General features: G+C 45.3%; 1 protein-coding gene across 2 annotated transcripts in view; it reads left to right on the top strand.

The window, feature by feature from the left end:
- Positions 1-15,918, top strand: part of NOX5 (NADPH oxidase 5) — a 91,535-nt gene extending 75,617 nt beyond the window's left edge. For both annotated transcript variants that reach the window (XM_006920216.1, XM_006920215.1), the window contains exons 9-16: positions 409-541; positions 3,589-3,731; positions 7,357-7,401; positions 7,759-7,883; positions 8,181-8,265; positions 8,946-9,045; positions 14,445-14,611; positions 15,692-15,918. In XM_006920216.1, the coding sequence (XP_006920278.1) occupies positions 409-541; positions 3,589-3,731; positions 7,357-7,401; positions 7,759-7,883; positions 8,181-8,265; positions 8,946-9,045; positions 14,445-14,611; positions 15,692-15,823 (930 nt within the window). In that variant the 3' untranslated portion in view covers positions 15,824-15,918. The remainder of the gene's footprint in view (positions 1-408; positions 542-3,588; positions 3,732-7,356; positions 7,402-7,758; positions 7,884-8,180; positions 8,266-8,945; positions 9,046-14,444; positions 14,612-15,691) is intronic.
- Positions 15,919-16,123: the final 205 nt, after the last annotated feature.

Below are 16,123 nucleotides of genomic sequence, written 5' to 3'. Positions count from 1 at the left end.
AACACAGTAAGTGCTGAATAAACGGAAGCTATCTTCTGGAAGGATGTTGTTATCTCAGGGGAGGTGTCCATTAGTGGTTGGGATGCTGGCCAAGTGCTACAGTAGTTCCAAGAAAGGGGCTAGAGCAGTCAGCGGGACTTCACAGAGGAAGGGACTGCTGAACAACAGCATTTATGCCATAAGTGGGATTGAACCATGATCCTTACTCCAGACACAGCCTGACTCTTCCCTTCTCTGAATTTTGCCCATCCCTGGTTGGCAGATGTGCTGCAGGGGTGGCCCCCACTCACAGGCACAGAAGGGTCTCCTATCTGGGCTGGCCTGGTGTATAGTGGAGAACGGCCCAGCCTTTGCCCTCCTGGCAGCTTTGGGTCTGTACAAATGATGCCGATCTCCTTGTCTCCCCAGGTGACTCATCTTCTCATCAAGAGGCCCCCTCTTTTCAACTACAGACCTGGCGATTACTTGTATCTGAACATCCCCACTATTGCTCGCTACGAGTGGCACCCCTTCACCATCAGCAGTGCTCCAGAGCAGCGAGGTAAGCCAACTCCTCCAGTCATTCAGACAGGTACTGAGTTCTGCCGCGTGCCAAGCACGGGCTGGGAACCAGGCGCATGGAGGTAAACAAGACCACAGTTGCAAAGTGGACCTCCGAAAGCTCCCTCTGAAACAAAGAGGCAGACAGGCAAACACTTACTGAATGGTATGGTCAGGGCTGTACCAGGTGCTGCGAAGGTCACAGAAGAGGGCCTGGCATGGTGGGATAAGTGAGCGAGGCTTCACAGACATGTGACATTTCAGCTGAACTTTGAAAGATTAGTCAGAGTTTACTGGACTAGGAAGTTGGGAGAGGAGGCAGAGGGAGAAGCATAGGCAAAAGCATAAAAACCTGGAAACATGGAATAGTCTGAAGTTAGAGTTAAGGGTGGGGGTGGGGTAGGGAGGAAGGAAGGGAGGGACAGAGAGAGCATGGGAGAACAGGAAAGAGAGTCAGAATAAGATTGAAAGGCAGACAATGTGGCTGGCAAAGCCAATTAGAGCCAGGGTGGGACCAAGGAAGACTTGGAATACAGAGTCGGAAGCAAAGTTGGATGGCACAGGCAGTTGGGAGCCCACAGAGATCTTAAGCAGAGGACTAGCTGGCTCAGAGAAAGGGGTACCTTTCTCTGAAAGGGCTCAGAGCACTTTCAAGGAGGCTGTGACAAGAAGCCGGGACTTCCCCGCTCCCTGTGGGCATGAGCCCTGTGGACCCCCAGGCAGCAGACTGCCTCACACCCTTCTCCCACAGCCCTGTACCACTCTCATTTCTCTGTGGGTTCCCCACACCCATAGAACGGCTCAGCAGACCCTCTCTTCGCCCATCTGTCCGCTGACCCCCACCCATGAGTGTACTTTCCTTGTGTTCCTGGCCTACCCACTTTACTGGTGCTTCTGACAGGAAAGGCTTTCCGTGGCCTATTACAGTGAGACCCTTGCTTGGCATCATGATGGGTAAAGGAGTTCTCTGACCCATCCCCATTAAAAGCTTTAGCTTCACTCAGGATGCCTCTGAGTTGGAGCCCAGCAGGACCCAGCTCCCGCAGCTCAGGGCACAGACCCAAGGTGGAGGTTCTCCTTGTTAGGCTGCACACCACCTGCCCTGGAATCACCTGAGTGGTGGCCTGGATGTGCAACGGGATGAAGGTAAGCATGGGGGTTGGAGAGGGTGAGTTATTTTCTTCCTATTTTTCTTCCCTTTTCTGTTCTCTAAAGAAGATAATGTGCTCTCGGAAAATTCAGACGATATAGAAATATGTACAGGAGAAAATTAAAATCCTTCAAATTAAAAAAAAACTATTGTCATTCTTTTTGCTGAACAGCCTTCCAGATCTCTCTATATCTACATGGGTAATCAGATACAGAGATAGTTTTGCACACATGGGATCAGACTGTTCACACTGTTTTGCGGCCCACTTTTCTTGGAGAACAGAATGTTGTGAAGATCTTTGCATGTCAGTTCTTTCGGAAAAAAAAGAACTTTTCCTTTTCATGTCTGCATAGTATTCCAGTATATAGCTATGACTCTGATTATAATGGCTGTGTTTACTATATGATGGATCATTTATCTGACCAATTCTTGAGGGGGTTTCTTCAGGGGCTCGGCTTGGAATTTGCCTATCTCTTGAGCCCACGTCTCCTGCAACAAGCTTAGTGAGTCCATATGGGGACTGGTAAATATTCCGACTTTGTTTACAGAGCTTGTTTACAGAAATCAAGAGTGGGAATCAGGTTGGCAGCTGTGGCCGATTGAATTCAACCAACATTTATGGAGGCCTTTTACATATGAGTTACTGGGTGAGGGACTTCAGGTTGCATTCGTGTAGACAAGGCATAGCTCAACCTTCCTGGCACTTGCACCTTGAAGGGGAAAGATGCCTCAGAGAGGTATGTGGGAGCAGAGGTCCGAGGACCTGAGCTGCAGTCTTGACTTTTCAGTTCACTCCGCACGAAGCTGTGAGAGTACATACACACCACTCCGGGCCTCTGTATTACAGGGTTGAACAAGTTCATTCATGAACTTGGATAAGGGGAAAAAAAGTGACATCTTTATTTTCACTAACCTCTAGCTGAAATTCAGCCTTTTCTTCAATTATGAATGCAGACAACAAACCACAGTAATGTTAACAATACTTGTGACTTTTCGAAATAAAAAGTGTAGATTCCTTTATATCACATGACAGATGTTGCCGATACCTCATCACTGCTTCAGATTTCCGGTGGCCACGAGACTCTCTCTGGATCTCGTTATTTCACGTGTTAACAAAGAAGCACTTGTATTCTTAAATCACACATTTGCTTGTTTAATATTTTGATAACTGTCTCATAACTGGTTTCATTTATAATATCTATGTATGTTACTTTATGTATTTAAAAACCTTATCCTGAGAAGGAATCTATCCATTGCCTTCAAAGAACTGCCCCAAATAATTCATGGTTTAAAATAAAAGAAAAGGGGTAAGAACCCCAGACTAGGAAAACTCTTAGGGACCTCCTCACCTTAATGTGTGGATTCTCTCTGTCCCCCTCAGCAGAGGCGTAGTCACCCACATCCCCTTTCTGCCAGTCATCCACTCAGCAGAGAATCTTAGTAAGCACCTGCTACATCCCAGGCACTGGGCACAATGAAAGATGTTGGTCCCACCACCTGTTGAGCACCTACTATGTGCAGAGCCATTGACAGGCACCTGGTTGAATGTGGGAGGGAGATGGTCCCCATGTTGGTGAAACCCTAGCCTGATGGAAGAAGCAGGGCCCCCACCCCCAGGGAACTCCTAGTACACTCGGGGCCGCTCTGACGCCTGCCCTGGCAGAGGAGACTGAACCCTTATTGCGTAGGCTTAGATTGACTTCACTGAGAAAATTTGCAAGGTCTGCACCAGAGAGATCTGATCTCCATGTCCTGTGACTGTGGCTGCCAGTCTGGATCTGAGGAAGAGCATCCAACCTGGGACTTGAACAGTGGATACCCAGCCCCAACCACCCAGGGGAGACAGGCCTGCTCCTTGTTGGAGCCCAGCATTCACCGCACCCTTATGTTTTGCTCAGACACCATCTGGCTACACATCCGGTCCCAAGGCCAGTGGACAAACAGGCTGTATGAGTCTTTCAAGGCATCAGACCCAGTGGGCTGTGGCTCCAAGAGATTGTCGAGGAGTTTGAAAATGAGAAGGAGCCAGAGGAGGCCTCAGGTTGGTGGCTGTGGGGAAGGAAGGGTCTACAGTGGTGGCGAACCCACTGGGACCAAGCTGCTTCTGAGTTGGCGGGCACCAAATATTGAGCAGCAGCAGTTGTGTACACTGGCTCGATGGCAGCATGAGGGACAAGGCAGCTGCAGGCTGTGTGGTCCTTGGAAGCCTGAGCACCCCAGACCCTCCCCAGTCCATGTCCTTCATTAGAAAGTGAGGGCCAATGGAAAAAAGGGCATTTGGGATCAGAAGAACTCGACTCTGTGTCTCTGCTCCAGTGTTTGCTGACTGTAGGGCCATAGGCTCATCCTTTAACCTCTCTGAGCCTCGGGTTATTCGTTCATGAATTAGGAGTAATTCCCATCCTCAGCTTCCTTTTTTCACAAGATTCTTTTAAAGACCAATGGAATGAATGCCCGTAGAATATTGAGTGAACTGGGCAGCTCGATCCTGGTGGACCATTCATTATCACCATCAACGCCATTATCATCACCAGTATCAATATTAGCATCACCATTGTTGTCTTTTGAGTCCTGATGAAACCCACAAAGCTGACAAGTTGCTAGTGCCTAGAGTGAATACAGGCTCTAGGGGGGTTTCGGAGGAATACAGGAAAATAAGAACAGCACTTGAAGAAGTAAGAATAGATGAAGGAGGCTGAGGGTGCCTGGACACTTAGTAGGCTGTATGACCAGGCTGGGAGATAGGTTCGTGTGTGGAAACCCTGCTAAAGGTCAAAAAAAGAGAAGACCCTGGACCTGGCCCAGCCCTGTTTTACCTTAGCAGAAATTAAAATCTGGTGGGAAAACCAGGTGGCATCCTGCCTGGCCAGGCTAAAGGACCCTTCTAGAACGGTGCCAAGAGTAAAGCTTTGGGAAATGGAAGAGTAAGTAGAAACAGAGCTTTCTCTACTGTTAATCAGGGGAAACTTTCTGAAGGAGGAAGCTGACTTTCAAAACCAGGCGGGTCACGGCCCACTGGGAATTGGTGGGTAGATCCATTAAAAGCTGTGTTTCCTTGGGACCTTAGGTACTTCTGCCAAAGAATAATTTGGCACAATCTTTCTGGCAGTCTAGCCATATGTGTCAGCATTTTAAATATATATACCCACTGGCCCAGCAGTTCCATTTTTAGGGATTTATCCTAAAAAGCTAATTGGACAGGTGCACAAGAAGTATTTTAATCACCTTGTTCATTCATTCATTTAGCAAATATTTACTGAGCACAGCACCTACTGTTTTCCGAGTACCGTTCTAGATGCTAGCAATATATCAATAAGCAAAATAAACACAGTCACTGCTTATGTTCTGGAAAGATAGACAACAAACAAAATAAATACATACTGTGTCAAGTGATAATAAATGCTATGGAGAAAAATAAATCAGAGTAAATGATAGAGATGGAAAAGGTGCTATTTTATGTATGGTGATTGTTAACAAAAATGAGAAAATGAGGATAATCAAAATTCTGCAATAGGGAAGTAGCTAAATAATGACTGATTACCATTATAATGGGATAATAGGTCACCTAGAAAAATGTATGCATTGGAAAGCATGGAAAGCTAGTCAAGATGTAGTAAGTGGAAAAGCCAGGTAACAAAGCATTGTTTTCATTTATGTAAAAGTGTGGTGTGTGTGTGCGCGTGAGAGAGAGAGATACTGAGACTGGAAGGACAGAGAGAAAATGTTTAGAGAAGTTATGTTGTCTGATTCAGGGCACTTTTTCACGTTCTGTAATACCTGAATCTTTAAAATTAGCATGTATTAATTTTGTGATTTAAATAATAAAGTAATTCTCATTTCGAAACCAAACAGGGTTTCCAACCCCAGCCCCTCTTTTCTGGGGCCCTGGCACAGGAAGCAGTGTCCTCCCAAAAAGATGTCACGGTGGAGCTGACATCCTACAGTCCTGAGGGAACTCCGTGGCAGGGACATGAAGGCCTGGTGCACACGGGGACAAAGGACAGGATTCAGGCTCAGTGGGGAACCTCAGCAAGCAACCAGGTTCTGGTAAGGCTGAGGAAGCTGGGGCTGGAGGCTGGAGAGCCAGTGGTTTGTCTCCCCAGGGACAGCAGGTCCTTAGAACTTGGAAGAGAGGGCCTCACGGGAAGGCCACGTTCAGGAAGCACCGCACATTGCATGGTGTTTCTGCAGCCAGTCATCTGTGTATCACCTTTATAACTTTTGTCATATTTACTTCCCAGTGGTAATATTTCCTACCTAACATTTTTCTTTACATTCCAACATTATTTTAAACTTAATTGTATTTAAAAAGGACTCTTTCGATGGCTATCTTTAATGGAAAACTAGTAGCATGTGTCATAAACAGAAGATAGCTCTAAAAGTAAAAACACTGAAAACCAATGTTATTGAATGTTTGCCAGAGGCTTCTGCCTGCTAAGGCGCTGAGCCTTCACTGCTCACTCCACTGCTCATGTGCTCACGCCCTCTCTCCTGCTCAATCTTTCTCACTTTATTAGAAGGAAAAAAAGAGGAGAGATTAGTAAGGGTTAAAGATAAAGTAATTGTGATGTAAGGCTTTCTCTTTGCAATCAGAAGGATTAACGAAGAATCGAAAGGGATCACTAGCTCTCACAGCATGTCTCCCCAAATCACAAGTAGTTCACGTCCAACACCATGGGGAACATAGCGGTCAGTTGAACACAGACAAAGAAGTGACATGGAGGAATGTGAAGAGCCCTGGACGGGCAGCTAGAGGCGCAGGCTCTGGGAGAACTTGGGCGATTCATTGCTGGGTTCTCAGACTCAGCTCCTCTCCTGTGAAATGAGGGACTGGCCTGGATGACTGTGAAGGTCACTCCTCACTCTGCCTTCTGGCACCAGAGAGTGATGTATCCCTGCAGCCTGTTTGGGGGTCCATTTCCTTCACCTTCCAGAATTTGACCTTGATAAATCTGGTCGGACCTTCTACCCTTGCTCAGACCCAGAGGAGTCAGGCAGGCCTGCACCCTGTCTTCAGGTTGCTCCCTGTCAGCTAGCCCAGAGCAGGGTCCCAAGAATGGAGTGGAGCTGTGAGCCAGGTCAGCCACTGGTACAGCTGGGCAAACTTCCAGGAGGAGCAGCCACTTCAAAGGAGGTGGACACTGAAGGATGCACAGGAATTTGCCAGCTGGGTCAGAGGAAAGGATGTTCTAGGTCGAGGGAAAAGAATGTTCAAGGTCAGGGATGTATCTAGAGACATGAAAGTTATTGGGAATGGCTGGAGACAGAGTCGAAAATGTAACTGGAGGTGAGTGCTGTCCAGGCACGTCCTGAAGCTGACTTGTATCAGACCACAAGAGCCGACTATAAAATTTCCAGAAATTTTGAGGGCTAGTTATTAAACACAATCATTCGTGAGAGCCGTGATGGCAGCATTTATACCAGAAATCAACAAACACTAGCAATTGGGAGTTTGTTGTTGTTGTTGTTGTTGTTGTTGAAGAGTCAGTTTTCCAGAACACCACTTATGTTCTCCCTCAAAAGGGCTCCATGCTTTCAGGAATAGTTGGGGCGGAAAAGGCAATTCCCCTTTTGTAAAGTTGTTCAGACAGGCAAAGTGTAGGAAGCCTCTGAGAAATGCCCGATATGCCCGCTCCCAGAGACCCACAGCTCTCTACTCTCCACAGGTCTCTGAAATGTCCCTTGAGAACCACCAATTCTGTAACATCAAGGTAAGAGGCTCCAGGACCCCCTGCCCCAACCTGCCTGTAGAGAGGGCTTGCTGCAGCTGTCAGTGCCCAAGCCCCTCAAGTCCTCCGGACTGACTTCCAGGTATCTACAGAAAGAAACCAAACCCTCCCATCATAGGTGCACACAGAGATGCTGGCTGGGCCCTGCTCTCATCATTCTGACCTTCTAGGGCTCTCCCAGACGTGTGCTCAGGGCGCAGGAGTGGGAGCCACTTAGATCTGGTCCAGCCCAGGAGACGACTGCCTGTGTATAAGGGGGGTCCTGAAGCCTTCGGGTCCAGCTCTTCCCCACACTCACCCACCCACCTCTCTCTTTCCTCTAATCCCTCCGGTGCACAGTGCTACATTGACGGCCCTTATGGAACCCCCACCCGTAGGATCTTCGCCTCTGAGCATGCCGTGCTCATTGGGGCTGGCATTGGCATCACCCCCTTTGCTTCCATCCTGCAGAGCATCATGTACAGGTGGGTGCACAGGCTAAGGCCCTGGCCTGCATCCTGGGGCAGAGTCCCAAGAGATGCCATCCCTTATTCTCCCCTTTCTCCCTCCCTTCTCTCCTTTCACTTGTCTCCTTCCCTCCTTTTCTCTCTTCCCTCCCCTGCTCCTCCACCTTCTCTTTTTCTGGGTCTCATCCCTCTCCTTCCTCATAGAGTGGGCTCTGTTAGCCCACCCTCCCTCTCTGTCCCTGCACTGTTCTCCGAGGTCCTAAAAAGTCTCCTACGCACCCCAAATTCAAGACTCCTCTTCCTGCCTCCCCTAAGGCACCAGAAGAGAAAGCACATTTGCCCCAACTGCCAGCACTCATGGATGGAGGGCATCCAGGATGACGACATGAAGCTCCACAAGGTGAGCAGGGTATCCTGCAGGCAGGCCTGGGACCCTCTCTCTGGGTCACCACCTGGAGCAGAAGCCAGGCCCTCCTGTGCAGAGGCAGGGAAGGAACAGGTGACTTCTCCCCTGCTGGGATCCACTGGTACGTACACTTCTCTCAGTGCCTCGAATTCTCCTGGTGCCTTCTAAATGTCCAGGCCTCCCTCTTCCCCCACACCCCTCGTCACCTCTGAGAGACGCTCTAAAGTGGTATCTCATTAAAGACCCAGGAGCTTGAAAGTCAGGCAGTCTAGATACATTACAGCTATACTTACTAGCCATCACCTGATGGTGGTTTTAAAAATGAAAACATGTTTGCTTTTTGAAAATTCGTTATTTTGTATAGGCCACTTCAAAGAGTTTCTTAAAAAATAAGTAATGTTTATCTGACTGTCCTAACCTTAAGGTCGTAGAACATTGCTTGCTATAACAATAGATTATTAGATAAAATCCTGAACCGGCAGTCAGGAACCTGGGTTCTGGTCTGGGCAAGACTCCTCCCCTCTGTGAGCCTCAGTTTTCCCCTTCGCTAAGTGAAGATACTAATGTGTGCCCTGCTTACACCAGAGTGATCATATGGACCCTGGGGATCACAATATGAGCATGCTGTGAACAAGGTAGACCCCACCTCTGAACCCAAGAGCCTCTCTCCCTAGGTGGATTTCATCTGGATCAACCGAAACCAGAAGTCTTTTGAGTGGTTTGTGAGCCTGCTGACCAAACTGGAGATGGACCAGGCGGAGGAGCCTCAAGAGGGTAGGAGAGGGGCAGGGCCTGAGGAGGATGGAAACAGGGCAGGGATGTTTAGTGTCAGGGGCTTTTTAAGCAGATGTTTAGATTATTCCATTTCTTTCAAAAATGTGGAGGAGAGAGGGTTGCTTTTTTTTTTTTTAACTTAAATGTAATATTTTGTGAAACGAAAAATTAAGCAGAAAAAATCACTCATAATCCCATTCATCTATCCATACTATTTCAGCTTTTTGAAAGACTTGCCTTCTGATGTTTTTTCTTATTCATAAACATTTCATAAACATATATGTCCTTTTTTCTTATTTTCTTTTTTATAAGACTTTTTTTTTTTTTTTAATTCAGAATGAGTATTTGTTAAGAATTTAGATTTCGAGAACTTCCAAAGCAGATTCTCTGGGAAGAGGGCCCAGGAACATACATTTTAACATGCTTTTCAGATGATTCTTAATCACACCCTTTTGTAAATAAGTTTTTTCAGGGATAATTTATATATATAAATAAAATTTCCCAATATAACTGTACAGCTAATACAAAGACATTTTGACAAATGTGTGCAATTGTGTAACCATCAGCACAATCAAAATAAGAAACATTTCTTTTACCCCCAAAAGTTCTCTCATCTCATTTTTCATCAACACTCTCCCTCAATTTGTAGCCCCCCACTACTACTGATCTGCTTTCTATCACTACAGTTTTGTCTTTTCTAGAATTTCATATAAATGGAATTATGTGATACATAGTCTTTTTGCTTCTTTCACTTAACATAATATCTTTGAGATTTATCTAAATTGTCACACGTATCAGTAAGTAGTTAATTCCTTTTATTGCTAAGTAGTGTCCTATTTTATGGCTATACCACGATCTGTTTTTCCATTCTCTTGTTGATGGATATTAGAGTTATTTCTACTTTGTGGCTATTTTGCATAAAACTGCTATGAATATGTGCATACAAATCTTTGTGGGGACATATGTTTCCATTTCTCTTGGGTAAATACTTAGGAGTGGGATTGCTGGATAGTATGGTATGTGTTAAATTTAACTTTGTTAAGAAACTATCGAACTGTTTTCCAAAGTGATGGTACCGTTTTGCATTTCCATCAGTAATAGATGAGAGTTCCAGTTGCTCCACAACTCACCGACATTTGATATTGGCAGTCTTTTTAATTTTAGCTATTGTAGTGGGTATATAGGAGTATCTTAATGTGCTCTTAATTTGCAATTCCCTAATAATTAATGATATTGAACATATTTTCATGTTCTTATTTGTCGTTTGTACATCTTTGTAAAGTGCTCAAATATTTTGTCCACTCTTTAAATCTAGATGTTTGTCTTTTTTATTAAGTTGTAAGAGTTCTTTACGTATTCTAGAAACAGGCCCACTGTCAGGTGTAAATCTTACTAATAAATTCTCCCAGTCTGTGGTTTCTCTTTTCATTTTTGAAAACTGTTTGAAGGACAAAATTTTGAAATTTTAATGATGTCCAATTGATCATATTTTTTCTTTTATTCTTCATGCTTTTTGTATCCTATCTAAAAATCTCAGATCTTTTTCTAATTACCGATTTTCTCCTCATTACGAATTGCATTCTCCTGCTTCTTTGCATGCCTGATAATTTTTTTATTGGATGCCAGGCATTGTGAATTGTGTGTTGTCGTGTTCTGGATTTTGTGGTACTTAAATAGTACTTACTTTATTCTGGTGCAGTTACATTACTTAAGATAATTTGGAACCTTCCAAGACTAACTTTTAACTTTTGTTAGGGTAAGCCCAGAGCAGCCTTTACTGTGGGACTAATTTAGTCCCAGTACTAAGATGCTATGCCTCTGACGCTACCTACTGCCCTGTGTATTACAAGGTCTTCCCACTCTTGCTGATCAGCCTAGTGCTGTCTGGAAAATTTCTTTCACACATATACTGATTAATGCTCAGCCAAGGGCTTAGGGGAAAACTTTATGCAGATTTCCAGAGCTAACTTCCTCCCTCCCTGACTCCCTCTCTTTCTTCCTTCCTTTTTCTCTTCTTCCTTCCCTCTCTCTTTCTGTCTGCAGATTCCTTTTTCGTATATTGTGCCTGCATATTCACCTTGAACTCCAACTTCTGTCTCCCCACTCAGTGAGACCCGGACCAGGAGGGGGCAATTGCAGGGCTCACTTCATTTGTTTCCTTCTTTTGGTAATTACAGTCCTGCAACTGCTGACCAATGTCTGGAAACCATTGTTTTATATATTTTGTCCATTTTTCTAGTTGTTTAAGGTGAGGAAGTAAATATGATTCTTTTTATCCAATATACATTTTTAATGTGCATAATCTGTTGGTAAAGACAAACCTATATCTATTTATTCGGGGTGAATGTTCAATATTTTCCGTGATATGGTGTTAGTCAAAAAGTTTAGAGAATGGTCTACGATAAAGATTAAACACCGTAACATACGTGAGTTCTTTTACTCTTTGGTCCCTTCTTTTATACTTTCATCAAAAATGAATGTTTTGAATGTCTTCCTCCAGCCCCTGCAGCCTTCCCCACCCTACCTGAGTATGGCATTCTACATTTTTTACTAAACCAGTGCTTAGTACGTATGACAACATGTTTCTCTGGGTTACATCACAGTTTTCATGGGACATCTTTGTGAGATACTGAGGTTTTGTCCCATGTTTTAAAGTTAATCTGTTAGAATCATTATTTTGTTTTGTTTTGTTTTACCTATAGAATAACTTATCAAGGAAGAATATCTTCAGATATGTTTCTAACTTCAAGAGAATTGGTATGCTTTTTTATACTGGTCAAGTTCATCTTGGTCTTAGTTGGCTGTTTAATTATCATAAGGTTGCTGTGAGTAAATTCAAATTCCTCTGATCAACACAGTTTATAAGTTCAAGTAATCAACAGTTTCCTACAAAAAACATTCAAACAGATGTAGCTTACTATAACAAACATTCAAAGCCTTAAAGCCCAAGCTCTTTAGAAGATTATTAAACCTTGGAATGTTGCAGTAAAGCTCCTTGCCCTTTCTTGTAAATAACAATTATAGTAAATATTTATATAACACTGACTTTGTTCTAAATGCTTTTACGTATATTAATTCGTTAGAAACTCGATTTTATGATAAGCTAGGGCAAAAGTTTATATTTAATTCTAATTTCTAGTTACTCGTCTATAAATATTTGGTGTTTACTTCTTCCTAATCTGTGTAAACAAAGGGTAACAGCTAACCCAGTGCTTCGCGTTCTCAAAGCCACTTGAGTCAACAACTTTATTACCTCAAATTTCTACCAAGGCTTCTCATTAACTACAACTGAAACTTGTGGTCTCTGATTTCAATTTTAATTTTATGCCAAGATTTGAGTTAAAAATTTTGCGACTTATTGTTTTTAATTTCTGTAGCTCAAGCTTAATCGTTCTGTTTGGTTTGAATCTTTACTCGATCCCTTAATAGCTATAGAAGCATGGGCACATTATTTAACTGCTTTCTTCCAATTTCCTCATCTGAAAAATATGGATAAGACTGGTAGTTACCTCACAGGATTTTCATGAGGATTAAATGAGGTATCATCTCTACAGCACTTAGAACAGTGAGTGGAGCTTAATGACTTCTGAGTAAATTTAGTAGTAATAGTAGTAGTTGTCATCATAGAAGTAATGGCAGTAGTAGTAGTAGTAATAATAATAATGGCTCGGAACATTTAACAGTAATAAAAATAGTATTTAAATTTAGCAATAGCAGTAGTAGTATTTAATGGCTGTATGATGAATGATACAATTAATGATTTGCCACAAATTATTTAACCAAGCTCCTACCATTGGACATTTTATTTATTCCTAATTCTCTACTATCATAAATAAAGCTGGAATTAATATATATGTGCACATAGTTTTTATTTTTCCTTCCTTTGGATGATTTCCTTAGCAGAGTCTCCCAAACACAGCTGTTTCGGAGACGGCGAAGCCACGTCAGGTCATCCTGCAAGCATGGTGTCTCCTCCTGTCTTCTCTTACCGCTCTCTGGAGTATGGTGACTCTGTGGAAGGGGGAAGAGGGCCAGGGCTCTGGCAAGTAGGGCTCCCTTATAGTACATCACCCTCCCTCCCACACCACCCAGCAGTAGTTAAGTTCACTGATATATGAAATAAAATGTGGTGTCCCTTCTAAGGCCATTTGCATTTTAACAGTGACTATGACTATAAGACAAAGGGAAAATGGGCTAAATGGTGGCATATGAAATGACTGAGAGCAGGTTGGGACAGCACAGATCCTTCAGTCTAGAGAGAGGAGAAGGATGAAGTGATCATCAGCCCATGAATCCAATGTCCCAGCTCAGGCCCTGCCACTTCCGACTTTCACAGAGGCACAGGTCTAAGGCAGCACTTGCAAGTCTTTTCCCCATCATGGCACACATGGAAAACGATAATGTTTGTAGGCCATATCTGGGGAAATAGAGGAAGCAGCTTGAACACAGAGGTACCCACCTGGAAGTTCTCATTGCCCTGAGGGCTGAATGGATCAGCACCTTAGCAAACCTGTCCCATTGCAGGCACAGAACTGAGGATGCTTGGGCCTAATGAGTCTCTGTGATGCCAGCCTCTGCCCTGTCCCTTCTGTTCTCTGACTCTGCCTGAAAGCTGTTTTCATCCTGTCATGCCCTGCTCAGAGACCCTCTACCTGCCCCCATCTCCCAGCTGGGCATCCAAGACCTTTTGTATTCCAGTCTCTGTGTCCAGTCCCCTCTCCTGCTGCTCCTTTCAAGCATCCTCTGACGCAGCCAGGCAGTCACATCGTGTCCGCAAACACCACGTTTGTTCCAGCCTCTTGCCCTTGGCTCATGCTATTCCTCTTTCTTAAGTTATCTTCCATTCACCTTTTCCTTTGAATCTTGCCCCTCTTCCAAGACATAACTCAATCCCTGCCCTCCCAGGAAGCAGCTCTGTCTACTCCAGCCCTTCCCCGTATATCAATGGCATTTGCCATCTGATCTACTCACTCAATTCTTGGCCCTTTGGTCTCAGTTATGTTTTCATGTGTGCATAGCTTATGTCCCTAACCTGATGGAGCAGACACTGTATAATGAAAGGGCATGTGCTTTGGAGCTCAAGGATTGCCATGCTGCCCTGGGATTCATTTCCCCTCTAGAAATATTACTCGTGGGGTAGTCGTGAGGCTCACATTAGACCGTGAATATGAAATAACTTGTGTATGCCATGCACAGAGTAGGCCCAGCTCAAGCAGTGGGCGTCTTTTCTCTCTACAGCACTGGTTACATGGGGGTCCTGGGCAAACACGGTGGCAGCAGGTGTCAGTTCCAAACCCTCTTGGTGTCCCTCCGAGCCCCACAGCAAGGTGGCTGACATCCTGCCCTGTCCCCATCATGGATGCTGGCCCCTCAGTGTACCCTCTCCTCCCACCACATAGGCCGCTTCCTGGAATTGCACATGTACATGACCTCTGCGCTGGGCAAGAATGACATGAAGGCCATTGGCCTGCAGATGGCTCTCGACCTCCTGGCCAAGAAGGAGAAGAAGGACTCCATTACAGGCCTCCAGACACGCACCCAGCCTGGGCGGCCCGACTGGAACAAGGTAAAGACCAACTGGAGCCATGCAGCCTGCAGGGACCAGTAGGGCTGAGAGCTTGAGGTGGTAGTCAAGGATATTAGGGCCAAGCAGCCAGGGGCAAAGCAGGAGGCCAACATCTGGAGTCCAGCCAGGAAGTCAGGGCTAGAACAGGAAGCAGGGGACCTACTTTTGAATCCATCACTAGCTCACTTTGTGCCATCACTAGCTTCAGTTTCTCCATCTGTTTAGAGAGAAAGTTAGCCTCCAGGGCCTGCCCCTGACATGATTCCCCGCAAACCAGAGTCAGAGGGCTCAAGTGGGCAGCGTCCTGGGGAAGCACTGAGTCTTATCCCTTCCGGGCACAAGTGGAGAAACTGAGGCCCAGAGACATGAAATAGTTTGCAATCTTCCTATTTCATTTCTCAGATTGGTTTTATTATTATGTTTCTTCCATGAGTGCTTACCGACAGGGGTCTAGAGTTTCATGAAGTGACACAGGATGGACTGCTTTTCAAAATGCTGTTGGAAATCCAGGCCTAGATAGTGAGAACTAAGCGGGGCACGAGATGCCAGTGGTGCTTAGACACCAAAGAGAACTTTCAGCAAAGGCAATTCTTAAGCAGAATTGGGGTGTTAAAGGGTCCTCACTGGGGAAAATAAAAGCTCAACGTCAGGAAAGAGACATTTCAATGGAGGCATGTGGCCAGCCGGAGGACTAGTATAAGGTTCAGGCAATCGGGGTTCAGCATGCCCGCGGGGCTCTGCCATTGCCCTCTGACGCTGCAGCTAGTGTGGTACGCATCTCCCCCACAGATGCAGCTTCTTGAGTAAGGGCCTGGGTCTTATTTAGTTCTGGCCCAGACACTCCCCAGAGTCTGGGCCAGGTTATGGGTGGAGCGAATGGCTCCTAAACAAATGGCTGCATGTTGGACTCTTTGCCCTGAAGCCAAGGAACTGCATCCTGGAGTTCCTCATGCGGATGGACAGATGGCCATCACTGCCACTGCCAACCCATTACACTGTCAGCTCCACTACATTGTCTCTGGGTGTGCCTACAGTCCTACCTCACCTCCCTTTGCTCTCCCCTACCCCTGTGGACTCCAGGTGTTCCAGAAAGTGGCTGCTGAGAAGAAAGGCAAGGTGCAAGTCTTCTTCTGTGGCTCCCCGGCCCTGGCCAAGGTGGTCAAGGGCCACTGTGAGCAGTTCAGCTTCAAATTCTTCCAAGAGAACTTCTAGCCACAGCTTTCTGAGCTCCGCCCAAATCTATACCGCTGGCCCGCTGGATCGCATTGCTATAAGTGCCCCACAGGGACCAAGCCAAATGAGCCATCTAATCTTGCTCCACACACAGAATAGGAAGCCCCCAGGGGCAGATGGACTTCCTTCAGAAAAGGGGTACGAGGAGAGGCTTCCAAGGCATCAGCTCCTCCAAAAGTCCTCTGAGGGAGCCTCCTCCTGCCTAATCATCATGATCATTCAGGAACTTTCTCCCCCAAAATTTTATTATGAAAATTTTCAAACATACGGAAAATTAAG

This window comes from Pteropus alecto, unplaced genomic scaffold (genome assembly GCF_000325575.1).
Source record: "Pteropus alecto unplaced genomic scaffold, ASM32557v1 scaffold86, whole genome shotgun sequence".
Classification (NCBI taxonomy): Eukaryota; Metazoa; Chordata; class Mammalia; order Chiroptera; family Pteropodidae; genus Pteropus; species Pteropus alecto.
This window is presented reverse-complemented; position numbering and strand designations above follow the sequence as displayed.